General features: G+C 37.1%; 1 protein-coding gene across 8 annotated transcripts in view; it reads right to left on the reverse strand.

The window, feature by feature from the left end:
* Positions 1–1,973: 1,973 nt before the first annotated feature.
* The window catches only part of LOC126480797 (serrate RNA effector molecule homolog), a 202,897-nt gene continuing 188,846 nt past the window's right edge, over positions 1,974–16,024 (reverse strand). For 3 of the 8 annotated variants that reach the window (XM_050104125.1, XM_050104168.1, XM_050104116.1), the window contains 4 exons: positions 15,049–15,202; positions 12,444–12,580; positions 7,464–7,586; positions 3,274–3,797 (listed from right to left, as the gene is read on the reverse strand). In XM_050104125.1, coding sequence (XP_049960082.1) covers positions 3,719–3,797; positions 7,464–7,586; positions 12,444–12,580; positions 15,049–15,202 — 493 coding nt within the window. In that variant the 3' untranslated portion in view covers positions 3,274–3,718. Of the gene's footprint in view, positions 2,897–3,271; positions 3,798–7,458; positions 7,587–12,443; positions 12,581–15,048; positions 15,203–16,024 lie in introns of those variants that run through there. The other 5 variants (XM_050104151.1, XM_050104133.1, XM_050104160.1 and 2 more) reach the window with 5 other exon arrangements.

The following is a 16,024-nucleotide window of genomic DNA, read 5'->3' on the forward strand; positions in this document are numbered from 1 at the left end:
CTTTTTGCCCGCTTCATTTCATGCATTTTTATATTTTCTCTTTTCAGCAAATAAATTCAGTATCACTTCTGTTACCCCAGGATTTCTACTAGCCCTCACCTTTTTACCTACTTGACCCTCTGCTGCCTTCAATATTACATCTCTCAAAGCTACCCATTCTTCTTCTCCTCTATTTCTTTCCCCTGTTCTTGCCAATCATTCCCTAATGCTCTCTCTGAAACTCTCTGGTTCTTTCAGTTTATCCAGGTTCCACCTCCGTTCTCACCTTTTTGCAGTTTCTTCAGTTTTAATCTACAATTCATAACCAATAAATTGTGGTCTGTGTCCACATCCATACCTTGAAATTTCTTACAATTTAAAATCAGGTTCCTAAAGCTGTCTTACCATTATATAATCCATCTGAAACCTTCCAGTCTCTCCACGCCTCTTCCACGTATACAACCTTCTTCCATGATTCTTAAACCAAGTGTTAGCTATGATTAGGTTATGCTCTGTGCAAAATTCTACCAGGCAGCTTCCTCTTTCATTCTCTACCCCCCAGTCCATATTCACCTGCTACTTTTCCTGCTCTTCCTTTTCCTACTATCGAATTCCATTCCCCCTACTATTCTGGGTTAAATCAGACTTTGGCACAGAACAAGATGAATTAATGCTGCCACAAAAATTGGTCATTTGCCCAATAGCATTATAAGTCTGACAGAGAGCCAACCAACATTTAAATATGTAACAAATAAAACTTAATTATATTGTGTAAAGAAGACTTTATATTACACTGACAGATTCTACATCATCACGAAATGTTGCATTCATGGTCTATAGAACAAGTATCAATATAATGTAATGTAATGTGGCCAAAGAAACTGGAAGAGTTGGAAAACTAAAGCTAAGTAGACAGGAAGGTGTCAGGGATGACATAAGGTGAACTGGGATTCAGAATTGGAGAAAATCAGCACCAAACAGGAAAGGAAAGAATAATCTGCTTCACAAGGCCAAGGCTTAGAAATGGCTGTTGTGCAACTGATCATTTTTTTTTTCATACTTGAGTTTACATTAATGTATTGCTCAACACAGTTAATACATCACAGACATTACATCAGTGCATCTTGCAGCTACTGATGATTATTCAAGTCCTGTATCATCATCTGAATGATGAAAAGACTGCTTGCATCAGAATGAGCTACAAATAAATTTCTTCCACCAAGAAGTAAGGACCACAATTTGCATTTAAAAATGAAGTATAAACCAATTTTTAAGACTGAGTCACTCTTCACAAACTGTAAAATAGAATATTTAGGACTTCTGACGATCACTTTACTGCTCACTATTTTTGTAACTCTGAACTTGTGGGACTGAGATACATGATTGGAGCTGTGCTGAAATTCATCTGTACGTTAAACAGGTCTGCTGAAATTCATCTGTATGTTAAACAGGTCAACATATCTAATAGAATGCAGATACCTGTCAGCTAATATGAGGTATGAAGTATGCTTATTTTTTCAGTTATTTCATTTAGTACGAAACCACCTGTTCTCAAATTTCAAATTTGGCTGACATACTTCTATGCAGTTGTAAATAAAAATGGACATGATTTTTAGAAACTGTCTAGAAATTATCTTAAATTTTAATTTCAACATTATCTTAGTATTTCTTCTGCTACCTCAAATACAAACTTATCAGTGTCCCCAAAATTTAGATGAATTCCCTATAAAAACTACTCTTTACACATAATGCGTTAACACTGATTTATTGCTACGAAACTGTAAGCAAACATCTCTATCGGACTATCACCATAGTCTATATAACAGTACATTATTAATTGAAAACTGTGGTACCGTTCATACAGGTATCCTCTGAAATCGATTACTTCCTCCCAAGAATTACAGCATACAACTAGTGGGGTCAAATAATGCATACACAAAGTGCTCATGGAACCCTTGTCTCATAAGAGGTAAACAAGAAAGGAAACAGACATGTAAAAGTAAGCCATCATAAATTTATTCATCACAAATGGGAAATTCATATCATCCCATGAGTCATCACGATCAATGCTTCTTGCAGTAAAATGCTATCAGCTACAAGCATTAAAAGTGTTGGGATTCAAATTGTCAGCAGATGTAATTTAAAGTCATAACATATTTTCAAATACTGTCCCACATTGCACGAAAATTTACAGCCATTTAATTCTACGAACAAAGTGTTCATAATTTTCATACTGGTTGGGGTAAAAATAATGTACAAATAACATTTTACTTGCTAAACATACTCTGAAAATTGCTTAAATTATGGAAGATGTATATTACATTGATTAGTGTCTCAGTCTCCTCCCTGTTCTGTAGAAATGTGCGCGCGCGCACACACACACACACACACACACACACACACACACACACTTGTGTTACCAAAACACATGTGAGAGACAATAAATACTTCCTAGCTTTGTAAAAAAAATTTCACAATTGCATATGTTCCCTGGGGTGATGTACTGGAAGTATTAGCAGACTATTCTTTTACATAATGACAACAAAACAATCAGTATGTCTTACATATGTCTATGATTAAATGCAAGACATTGCCACATTGCAGCATATAGTGAAGGACTATAAACACCTAACATTTCTGTCAATGTTGATAGATATATCTGAAATAATTCAAGAGGCTAAAGCAGCTAAGTTTTAATGTGAGTACAAAAGTGAATTGCTGCAGTTGAGGTGACAGTCTCTAGCAACACAGCAGAAACTAAAGCCTGTTCTGACAACATCACATTCTAGTACCATACATAAAAGAATACCAAGCACACAAAGACTGATTTGTGTTATCATATCAAATAAACTCTTCAGGTTCTCTTGGAGCATCCAAGTCTCGGTAATGAATTACTGGACGATATTCACCACCACCCCTGACAAGAAAAAAATCTGATTAGAACATTTAACTGGTAGTGATGAGTCAGAAATTTATGTTTAAAATCTTTCACACAAATACATACTTAAACACAAAACAACAAAAATAGCAATCCGTCCTGAGGGGAAAATATTCATCCATTCCAAGTAAACATTCTATACACACCATGCAAAATGGTTCACAGATCATTTCAATAAAGGTTCAAGAGCTGGAGGATTACATATGTCTGAAATTAATTTACTAAGGAAGTTAACTAAAATAACAAAAGTGTTTTATTATCCTTAAGCATCTGACATGTTAAATTTGTCTATACAACACATCACAATACCATTCAATTTTTTCTTAACAAATTTATGTAACATCATTAGAACTGTAAGAAATAACAAACTGTGACAAGATATGCCCATTATTAGGCTTATGTAGATTTCACAACATAACTGTAATACTTCAAACAAACAAACAAACAAACAAAGAACATGCCCTAAACTGTAGACAATGCAAAATTTTTGAACTATATGATGAATTCAGTACAAATTGAGCCCCCAGTTACTACAACAATTCTGTCAGACATTTGGGTGCAAATGAATTATTTTGGTCACAGAAAGCAGAAAGTCAGCTTGCACCTAACAATGAAGTGGTGCATACCATGTCACAACATACATATAGTAAATGTCTCAATACAAACCACGATTTATACTTCTTTATAGCTTTAGTAACAATAATATATTCAAGAAAAAGTGTTAACATTTCTAATTTCTGCCACCAGCAAATAAAATATGCACAAAGGGTGTGCACGTCATTATGTAAAAATAAATTATAATCAGAAGATCTCTGGAACCTCTGGCACATCTACATCTTTATAAGAAACTATTGGACGAGCAGATTCAATAGGCGGGGACCTGAAAACCAAAATAAACAAACAAAAAAAAAGTCTAGCCCTCATCCGACCATATGACAATTTGGTGTAATAAAAATTAATATGTTTGAGTATTGCAAAGTAATTACAACACACTTAAACTATAATACTGCTTATTCTGACAAACGGTGATCTTTACCAACAGTACAGATACTATATGCACGGATACTAGGATGGGAAACAAATGCCACATGTTCTGCAGACAATAAAAAGGGTTATAATTCCACTTATTGTAAATACACACATCAAAAAATAGTTTTTCATCACCTCAGTTCCAAGAGTTGCAGAACCTGTGCAGAAAATTGGAATAGAGATCAACGTAAACATCATTTCCTCCCTTTTTACTGCTCATGAATACCACACACTGCATGTTGTACGACCATACAGTGAGACCTTCAGAGGTGGTGTTCCTGATTTCTGTACACACCGGTACCTCTAATACCCAGTAGCACGTACTCTTGCACTGATGGATGCCTGTATTCGTCGTGGCATACTATCCACAAGTTCATCAAGGCACTGTTGGTCCAGATTGTCCCACTCCTCAACGGCAATTCAGTCTAGATCCCTCAGAGTGGTTGGTGGGTCACATCGTCCATAAGCAGCCCTTTTCAATCTATCCCAGGCATGTTCGATAGGGTTTATGTCTGGCGAACATACTGGCCGCTCTAGTTGAGTGATGTCATTATCATGGAGGGAACCATGCACAACATGTGCATGACAGGGGTGTGAATTGTCCGTGAAGATGAATGCCTCGCCAATATGCTGCCTATATGGTTCCATTATCGGTTGCAGAATGGCATTCACGTATCGTAAAGCCATTACAGCGCCTTCCATGACCACCACCAGCATACGTCGGCCCCACATAACACTGCCCCAAAACAGCAGGGAACCTTCACCTTGCTGCACTCGCTGGACAGGGTTGCCTCCAAACACGTCTCCGACGATTGTCTGGTTGAAGGCATATGCGGCACTTATCGATGAAGAGAATGTGATGCCAATCCTGAACGGTCCATTGGGCATGATACTGGGCCCATCTGTACCATGCTGCATAGTGGCGTGGTTGCAAAGGTGGACCTCACCCTGGACGTTGGCAGTAAAGTTGCACATCATGCAACCTATTGCGTACAGTTTGAGTCGTAACATGACGTCCTGTGGCTGCACAAAAAGCATTATTCAACATGGTGGTGTTGCTGCCATGGTTCCTCCGAACCATAATCTGTAGGCAATGGTCATTCACTGCAGTAGTAGCCCTTGGGCGGCCTGAGGGAGGCATGTCATTGACAGTTCCTGTCTCGCTGCATCTCCTCCATGCCCGAGAACATAACTTTGTTTCACTCTGAGACACCTGGACACTTCCCTTGTTGATAGCCCTTCCTGGTACAAAGTAACAATGCATACGCGATCGAGCTGCGGCATTGACCGTCTGGGCATGGTTGAACTACAGACAACACAAACTGTGTACCTCCTTCCTGGTGGAATGACTGGAACTAATCGGCTGTTGGACCCCCCCCCCCCCCCCCCCCCCTAATAGGTGCTACTCATGCATGGTTGTTTACATCTTTGGGCAGGTTTAGTGACATCTCTGAACAGTCAAAGGGATTGTGTCTGTGATACAATATCCACAATCAACGTCTATTTTCAGGAGTGCTAGGAACCGGGATGATGTATAACTTTTTCTAATGTGTGTATGTCCACATAATGAAACTGTTTTCCCAGTAATTTTCCACTTTCAAACTTATATTTTTTTGGCATTTCTTGCAGTTTTACATCTTAATTTTCTTAGTAATTTCTCTTCCATACCTAAAACAACTGTTTGTTTCACTCTGTAGCCTGCTGTGTTCACCACTTCATTAGTAGGAATTTTCAATAACCTCAGTTTTCAGTTGTCAACAGAAGTAGTTTTACCACAAGGTAATGTACAATATTTCTTTCTACAGCAGGTAGAACGAATGAAACAAAAAGTCCACAGATATTTTACAATCTCATGTGATTTAATTCCTGCCCCATTCTCAAACAACAGAAAACCTAAGTATACATGACTGCAACGGGACAAAAATGATTTCATCTACTGAGGAGTGACGCTTAAAAAATTAACACCTAATTTTTTCTCCTACAGCTGCTAAATCTGCCAAGGTATTCAGAGATACAATGCATTCCATCAATAATTGAGACAGATAACTTGGGCATCAACAACAAGATACAGGAAAATCAATAAGGCTACTGTAGTTCCCCAACGAAGCTATAAATTATGTATCACTCCTCCCACTTCTGAATCCACAAAGAGAAGTTGCACTAGCTTTCCTGCATCTCTGAGGGTTTACTCAATATAAAGGATGATTAAAATTATTTATGTAAATGATCATGTCATTTCTCTATTCCATTTATGTTATTCATAAAAGTAAAAATTGTTTTCAAGTTCTGTTTAATCATATACCGGTCTTCTTGCAACTTTTCCGTTATTGGTAGCTCTTATATATCAATAAACAGAGGTCAGTACTGGCAAAAGAATACAATGAAACTAGGGAACTAAGGCAAGCAATGTCGACGATAAATTTTAGAGTGCAAATAAAATTTAATCATTTGCATTCCAACAACGCTTTCCAGTCTGTTAGTATGCCTGAAGTAAATGTTTTGTATGTCACAGAGGATCATAAGTAACAAACAGATGACAACAGTGTTACATGCTGACACATTAAGTGGAGAAATATATTCTTTGAATAAGAAATTTTCTAACTTAAACCAAATATTAATTTAATTTTATCTATATTTGGACCCTGTGGGTCTATCATCAGGTGTAATTTGTCTTAATACAAGCTCTATTTCTTCTCTTGAAAGAGGTGAAATGCATATTCCTCTCATGAAAAGGTTTAATGTTAGGTTATGAATTTTCTAAGTCGAACGTGGAAAATATGTGCAAAATAGTGGGAAAGATGAACAGTGTAAACTTACCACATAATCCAAGAAAATATTTATATTTTTACCTTTTTATAGCTTGTGGAGGAGAGAGAGAGAGAGAGAGAGAGAGAGAGAGAGAGAGAGAGAGAGAGAGAGGGGGGGGGGGGGGTGCAGTGTCAAATCCATCTCAAATGAAAATAAATGCTGCTATGAAGTAAAAAAATTAATAAAAATGGAATGAAATATGAAATGATTGTACAGCATTATTAACGAGGAGACCCCATCTGGGCTTTTGGTTCACTGGTGCAAGTCTTTCTGAGTTGATTATACCATTTGATGAGATGCAATTGTTAGAACACCACAAATATCCAGTCCCGACGAAAAGAAAATCTCTGACCTGGTCAGGAATCAAACCCAGGACCCCGTGATATAGAGGCAGCAACACTTACTACAAGACCACAAGCTGCAGATAATGAAATTATATATAGCAATAATTTTTCCAGTGCACACACTCAGTTTTTCACAAAAGCACCACAAACTTGTAGGAGTTGCCTAGAACTTAAGCAATGTAATCTTCTCCCTGCCCCACTTTCATTTTTATTTATGAGTCTAAAATTACACACCAACCAATTCACAGATAAAAAGGTACCATCTTATAAGTGGTTGTAAAAGAAGCTTTATACTGTGTTATAGAAATTGAGGAATACTCTACTAATATCAAACAATGATTAGAAAAGTGTAGTAGCTACCTTACCTGCCGCGACTGTATCCTCCCCGGTTTGGTCTTGCATACCCTTGGTTGTAGCCCTGATTATAACCATATCCAAAGCCGTGGCCTCCATAACCAGCGTGACGACCCCCATAATTATACTGGTAACTGCAAAAAAAATTTTCAACATAAAACTGTCTGTATAAACAAGCAGCAGAATAGCAATGAATTAAATGATGAGTGATAATATTACTATGTTTTTAAAGAGTTCTTTGGGTAGCGCAATTGCAACTGTACAAGTCTATTTTCATAAAATGAAAGATAGTGCAACAGTTGTTGAACCAATATTTTATTGTTTATGGCCAGTTTCAGAATAATAAAATTTCACCTTCTGGCATACACTGTAATGATGGGAACAACATATTACCATTACGACCAAGCAGTCATTCAAAAATGAAAAATTAACAACAAATTGATGACCAGGCATTACCCACATTAAGCGTGAAAGAACTAAGGGTGTCTTCCACCATATGTTGTCTGTGGAATGAAACTTCTGTGTCTATTTTATAAAATAGAGAACATAAAACGTTATCGAGATGAAAAACTCTGTTAGAAAATGATTATTTGCAGTATCACAAAACACTCTAGAAATGTTACAGTGAGGAAAAGGACCACACAATATGCGAAAGAACCTTAAGTAGGATCCCGACAGCAACCACCATCTTGTTTATCATGCTGTACTAACGGGAAAACCACAAACAGACGACAGTGAGAGACCTGCGAGGGCACATGCCACATATGGGGCAAACAACATTGTTGAGTGCAGCTATGGCAGGTGGAAGGTTTAAAACCATGAGGAGGAAAACAAACAGAAGAGTATGGATACTCTAAACACTACAGAGAAAGAGAACCTATATATCAAGGTAAAAACCACATGAGTGTGCTACCACCACATTTATCAGTTTTACAGAAAAAAATCAGAAAGTTAACAAAATCACAGTTAAATTATGAAATACTCCAAATACTTGAAAACCTAATTTAGGCGGTAAAGTGAACTAGCTAAAATATTTATATGGTACACATCTGTATGATCGTTAATAGTTTCACGAAGGAAGGAGTGGAGACTTTTTAGAATTGCTCTCTGTTCCTTAGTACATTAAGTATGTGAACTTTGCCCACAATGTACAAAACTACCAAATTATTGCAAACCTGCTGATTATCAATCAAAAGTATTGTCGAAGCTAACCTGGATTGATCAACATTGTTGTTTTTGTTGTTGTTGTTGTCGTCTTCAGTCCCGAGACTGGTTTGATGCCTGCTACTCTATCCTGTGCAAGCCTCTTCATCTCCAAGTAGCAACTGCAACCTACAGCCTTCTGGATCTGTTTACTGTATTTATCTCTTGGTCTCCCTTTATGATTTTTACCCCCCATGCTTCCCTCCAGTACTAAATTGGTGATCCTTCAATGTCTCAGTATGTGTCATCCCTTCTTCTAGTCAGGTTGTGTCACAAGTATCTTTTCTCCCCAATTCAATTCAGTACCTTTTCATTATTTATGTGATCTGCCCATCTAATCTTCAGCATTCTTCTGTAGCACCACATTTCAAAAGCTTCTATTCTCTTCTTGTCTAAACTGTTAACCGTCCGTGTTTTGCTTCCCTGCATGGCTACACTCCATACAAATACTTTCAGGAAAGACTTGACACACGTACATTTACATTTGATGTTAACAAATCTCTTTATTTCAGAAATACTTTTCTTGCCATTGCTAGTCTACATTTTATATCTTCTCTACTTTGGTTATCATCTGTTATTTTGCTGCCCAAATAACAAATCTCATTACACCTTAGGTTTCTCATTTCATAATCTAACTCCCTCAGCATCACCTGATTTAATTCGACTACGTTCCACTATCCTCTTTTGCTTCTGTTGATGTTCATCTTATATCCTCCTTTCAAGACCATTTCCATTCCGTTCAATTGCTCTTTCATGTCCTTTGCCGTCTCCAGCAGAATTACAATGTCATGAGCATATCTCAATTTTTTTATTTCTTCTCCCTGGACTTCAATTCCTACTCCAAATTTTTCTTTTGTTTCCTTTACTGCTTGCTCAATAGTGAATTACATTGAGGATAGGGTACAACCCTGTACAGACTGTAAACAGCCTTTCACTTTCTGTGTTTTACCCTTGCCCCCTTTAGAACATGAAAAAAAAGAGTATTCCAGTCAACATTACCAGAAGCTTTCTCTAGGTCTGCAAATGCAATAAATGTAGGTTTACCTTTCCTTAACCTATCTTCTATGAGAAGTCGTATTGTCAGTACTGCCTTGTGTGTTCCTACATTTCTCCAGAATCCAAATTGATCTTCCCCAAAGTCACCTTCTCTGTAAACTCTGCTTTCAGTTCATTAGTGACTAGTTTGGAGAACTTTCTACACTGTGATGTATTGGCATACAGGATGTTTATGGTTACAGAATCTGAAGTCGCAAGACAAACTGATATTCTTGATAATTTCTTTAGTTATAAACCAATGTGTAGTTATACTTGCTGTAAGTGTAAAATGTCTAAAGCTGGTACGGTTGTTTGTTTGTTTTTGAGGACGTAGTATATATGAAGTTCCATTTTGTAGACAATACGACTTCGTAAAATGGTATACAGGGCGTCCCTGGAGAAACGGTTGATATTTAGCAATATTACAAGAATGATCTTTCAAAGCAAGAGAATCGAGTAGGCATGGGCTCTAAAATGCATACCTTACGGGCTATAAGCACCATTTTATCTTTGATAGTAAGTAAAGCAATCATCACCCTGAATATTGTTTTGAACACCATGGTGCTTTACTAGGCATAGTCCTGTTGGAGATCATATGCCACTGCCTTCCTTTGACCTTTGAACTGACGTACCCAGTAAGTTATAGGGGGACCTACAGTTTAGCATGGATTCCCCATTGTACAACTTGGCATTTTTCACATCAAACAAATACTGCTGGAGGTGAATGACGTGGTATGTGACAGATAAAGATCCTAGGATTAATTGAGGATCCAACCCAAGACCTTTGGATACATTACCACTTCTCAAAATATGCAAAGCAAAGAGCTTGCAGTGGTAATATTACTTTGGGTGGAGAACCCCTCAAAGTGGCAGACAGTTTCACTTATTTAGGGAGTGAAATATCTAGTCATGGAAGAATAACCAACAAAATTAATAGTTTCAGAAAAAGCAAAACTTCTTATGTATATTGCCACCTATGGAGGAGAAACATGGACAATGACAGAAAGGGACTAGAGCAGACTGCAAGCAAGGGAAAGGAAATTTCTCAGAGCAGTTACGGAAAAACAAGAATGGACAGAGTAAGGAATGTAGATATTAGAAAGGACCTTAAACATTTAAGTATGAGCGAGTGAGTGAGTGAGAGAGAGAGAGAGAGAGAGAGAGAGAGAGAGAGAGAGAGAGAGAGAGAGAGATTGGACATGTTAAGAGCATCCAAGAACATGGTGGAAAATGGGAGTGAGAATATCTGTGGAAAGGAGGGGTGTGACAAGGCAGCAAGTGGAGGAAGAAAAGTGGTGGGAGGACTGGGCCAAATGGAGAGGACTCTTCAGCACCCAGACCTAGTAGTAGCTGGAGCGGGATCCAAATATAGATAGATACTTCTCAAACGCGACTCAACTGCACATGCACAAGAGCCCGCCCGTAACTGCTCAAACAAATCCAAAGTGAACAGTTGTGACGTCTCGCTCATCAGAGACAATTTGTTGTTAGGGAGCATTGCATGGTCTTCGTAAAGCCTTTGACACACTTTGCAGTTGGCAAATGCTTGTATGAGCACTGTGTTTTATTGTTGTATATGGTGTATTTGTTTTGCGACTTAAGTTTTATTTTCATTTTTTTTCTCTCCTTCATGTTTTGTTGCTGCAGTATTATTCTGCAGAAACAGGATACAGTAATATCCTTTGTTAGAGCATTGGTTCATACCTCTCAAAATCACAAAAATTTAACTGAAAATTAAAACAATGAAAAATTCCTGGAATACTGAAAAATTCCCGGGTTCATCCCGGTTTTCCCCCGGATGAAAAAATTCCTAGGTTTTTCCCAGATCTCCCGGATGTCCCGGGTCATATACACCCTGTATTATATCAAAATGTGGTCATCCCTATGGGCTAGTACAAGGTCTTCAAGGGACATATTCCCAACAAGAAGGTATATCCACACACAGCTGATACACAAGGACTCTGACATTCTGAGACTGCTGCAGTTTAATGTATACAGCAAATGTAGGTAAAACCTACTCAATCAGCAATTCTGCACTCTGGCAACACACAACTACAGCACTTGTGAAATTATATTACCCAAATCTGTACATAAATTAGAGTTTCAAGATCACCTACAGCTACACAGATGTGCGGTAGCCTGCACACTAAATCTACATATAATTATGAAAGTTAAGTGGTTGGGTAACATTTAAATCCCAACTTTTTTTTTATCTAAAAGCATTCAAGGTAGACCAAACGCTGATACTATTTTCATTGTTTACATTGGCTAAGAATGACTAACAGTGTTGCCCAGACTTCTATGACACTAGTAAAATACTGGAAGGTAATCTGCTGATCAATGCCCTTTTACATGATAAGTGGTTATCTATTCCTACTGATGAACAATCAAGCAATAATATTATTTCTTTAATAATGCTGTAAGTACATCAATAACTATACCCAATCTTCAAAGAGCATAAGAAGCAAGAATTGTTAATTTAAAAGTATAGCAAATATGATGTCAATAAAGACTGAGCACAGTGTCAGTTGAATAAGGCTCCCGGAAGGCATACACCTTGGCCACACCATAGGACTTATTTTCATATTTGTCTTAAATTAGTAGTATGACAGGTGCTGAATTGCAGGTCCAGTTTCAATGAATCCATCACTGTTCTGTTGACATAACAACCCTGTTCAATTGCAGTATTTGCTGCCCACAAACCAGTATGTGATAAAACTTCAGCTGCCCATTACATCTATTAAAGAACTCACTGAGGAACATACGGAGCAGGTGCAGGAAAGCCTTCTCTGCTATCCGCTCCTGAATCCTTTCTCCCCTGTCGATTCCCTGGATGTTCTGGCAGTTGTGGTCTCTTTGGATCTCGTAAGTAGTTGTTAAAATATTCAACCTGGAACACAGAGGTGAATTAAAAATTCCTCTATAGAAATAACAATACAGCTGAAAGAGAGAACGTAGTAATGCTATAATAACATCTCATAATAAAGGTTACTTATATTTATTATTACAGTACATGATTTCCTTAACAAAAAATTCATATTTCTTAACAGAATGGGATGTCTTCAGTGAGTAACAAAAGTTTCACAATTGTCCAAAACCCTGTTTCAATGACGATCACAAATAATCTGAAACAGGATTACTTGAACAGGAAACCAAAAGTATTCTCAGGTGTCATGTTGAGAACAAACATAAATAATAAACAGCAAGAAAGATTGAAATGCTGACCAACCGGTTTACATGATAATCAGATAAGAGTTTTTGCTGAACAATAGCGGTTCAGAGCTTGATGAACAAATGTGCTCAAGGTGAAACTCCTGATGTTGATGCTGTATCAGAAATCCCTCTGTCTCAAGCTATCAATCTGCCTCTTTCATATGGGCAGTGGATAGATGATGACAGTACAGCTCCACAGCCTCCAATTTCTGAAGAATCATGCCAAATTCAAATTGACCAGAACCTGTTTGTGTTTAATTGTTTCACCAACGTTTTTGATGAAGCACAAAGAGAGCAAAGCTACAAGTGGATTACTGTGAAACTCAGAGAACTGAAGATTTTTGATGTGGTTTTACATTTGTGCTTTGTTAGTAAACTGAAAATGACTGATTATTTGTCTACAAATTCTCTACTGCAGACGTTCTCTGCAGAGAAGTGTTAACCAAGAGATTGTTTTCTGTCAATTTGTGAATGTTTCGCCTCATAGATAATATGACTTTTTATTAAAAATATCAAGATGGGCACAACCATATTCACAAAGTGAGACCCATCTTTTCATACATTCATGACAAAAAGCAAAACGACATGCAAACCGAGAGAAAATCTCCCTATAGATGAAAGAATTTGCCTTTTTTGTGGCAAACTAGTTTCAAAGATGATACAAAACATAAGCCAAACAAATAAGGCATAAAATTTTTTATGTTATGTGGAAGTGATGGTAGATAAATTATGAAATGTGAAATATATTCTGGTAGTCAGGCAAATGCTAATAAAAGCACTTTGCGTGTAGTAAACAGGCAAGAGTGAAATTTCCTATGGTAAAGGCCATATTCTATACGTGGATCACTTTTACCTAGCCCTGATCTACTCTAGCTTTTATGGAAAAGCAAAACTAGGGCAGTGGGTTCAGTTATAAAAACAGAAAAGTAGTAGCTAAAAATGTAGTAGCCCACGTGCTTACAAAATAAACTTTTGTTTGTTGTTTGTGAAATGGAAAAATACCAGGGCTGTATTTATTTCGACAGCAAAACACAAAATGACTGCTGACTGCATCCAATGTCAGTGTCACAACAAAGTTATGAATGATAGAACCACATGACCAACTAATGGGCTACTACTAATTTGAAAGGAGGCAAATACAGTGGTTGATGAAAGTTAGTTGGTTTTTATGAAGATGGATGTAAACTCGTATGTTTTATATAAAAGTACAGACCTACTAATAAACAGATTGTTTAGTTCATTACTGAATTGGCAGAGACTATACTAAACAAAGGTAGACTACTTGAATATACTTTCACTCAAAACAGTTCACCTGTATATAGAATCAGTGGAAGACTCCCAGAACTGATTAAGTGCTTGAAAAAAGTCAAAATAGCCTCCGAGGAGATATCAAGTTTGCACAGAAAGTGACAAGAAGAGATATAAGGTACTATTGTGAAGAATGTGATGTATGAGTAAGTTTTCCAGAAAACAGGGCCAAAAGTTACTAAGTAATTTTAAATGAAGAAAACCACATTTTCGAACAATTTCACTTTTTATACAAACAAATTCTAAACTGATCTTTCTGTACAAAAGTAAAGGGTGAAAAAGCTTTTGTTGTTGTGAAAACACATTTTCATTTCAATACAAAAAAATAGTCACTGGTGTAAGTCGATGTTTCTTTGCAGCGTTTCATAGAAAAATTGCCCCCCTTCCAAATGCAATAAAATAATAAAGACCTGTACAGTAGAGTCTGCTGCACAAAATTAAAAAAAACTGGAAATGTACAGCATCAGCCAGCCGAATGGCACACTAGCCACGCAACCATGAAAGTGTTAAGCAGACCACTGTAATAATTCGGTTGCCCAGTTCTCAGGAGAACATTATAAGAAAATTTCACAGAATTACAAGGAAGTTGAACTTTCATATGGCAAAGAAATTTTGATGTATGAAAACTATTGGCTACTTTTTTACCAAAACAACTGAAAAACATACATTTAACCAGCACAGTCTCAGGCGTGCTCTCACATAATTCTACAATTTATTAAATTTTAAAACGCTGCTTGACTAATTTTCTTCTAAGTCTCCACCACATTAAAAAAAAAAAAAAAAAAAAAAAAAAAAAAAAAAATTATAATCAAAGAAAATATAATGAGCAAAAATTACCTCCTTCTTCACTTCTTCAACTTTTTCTGCGTGCTTGTTGAAAATGTGCTTCCTAACAAATTCTGGTCCTTTAAACTTTTTACCAGACAGCGGACATAACCATTTATCTTTGGCTAATTCTTGAGTATTTGCCTGTATAAATTTCTCAACTTCACTGGTATACAATTAAGGAAGAGATACAGGAGTACACATGAATGCAATAGAGATGCTACAAATGATAACAGTATAAGGAAAAACCAAGTAGTGTGTATTTCAGTTCATCACAATTAATTTATTAACACTGTTACTTGCTCTAACTTAATTTATTTGTGTGTAAATCTGAAGGGGAAGAGAACTGTTTACACTGAATTAGGTGTACCAAACTGATGGTTGACAGAGGCAACGGAGAGAAATGTCAACAATGAATAATAGCTGAGGAACAATACTTACTAATAAGGTCTGCATTAATTTATAAAGTAGGTATTACACCTGGATCAGAATACCAAAGTGATTAACAGTGAAACACAATTGAAAGTGGAAGGGGCAACGCGACAGGTCACTGCTACATGTGCACGAAAATGGCTGCTGCAGCAAGAGCTATGCACTGCTTTGCTGGATTTAACTTGACACTCCTTGTTAATGTGCACTATTGAATGCACCTGGCAGTACTGTAGTAACCAAATCACTTTGGGCATTCTTGTGGGTAACATGATACTAACGTTTCCTTGTTATTCGTGTATCTCAGAAAAAGGAGCAGGACATGTGCTGTCTTTTGGCATAGTCTGTGTGACTCCTGTTTATTTGGTGTACCTTGTAAGAAAGCACTGCTCCAATGGATGTGAATTATTCATATGAATAGAATTAACAACATTAAAATTATAAACTGCTTAAACAGGTATCATCACTGTACTGTATACTTAGTATGTTGACTTGTGCAGAGGAGAAATATTATTACTGAAGCACTGCAGGGGCTAGTCACTCAAAATACAAGCCACGT

Source organism: Schistocerca serialis, chromosome 1 (genome assembly GCF_023864345.2).
Source record: "Schistocerca serialis cubense isolate TAMUIC-IGC-003099 chromosome 1, iqSchSeri2.2, whole genome shotgun sequence".
In the NCBI taxonomy this organism is placed as follows: Eukaryota; Metazoa; Arthropoda; class Insecta; order Orthoptera; family Acrididae; genus Schistocerca; species Schistocerca serialis.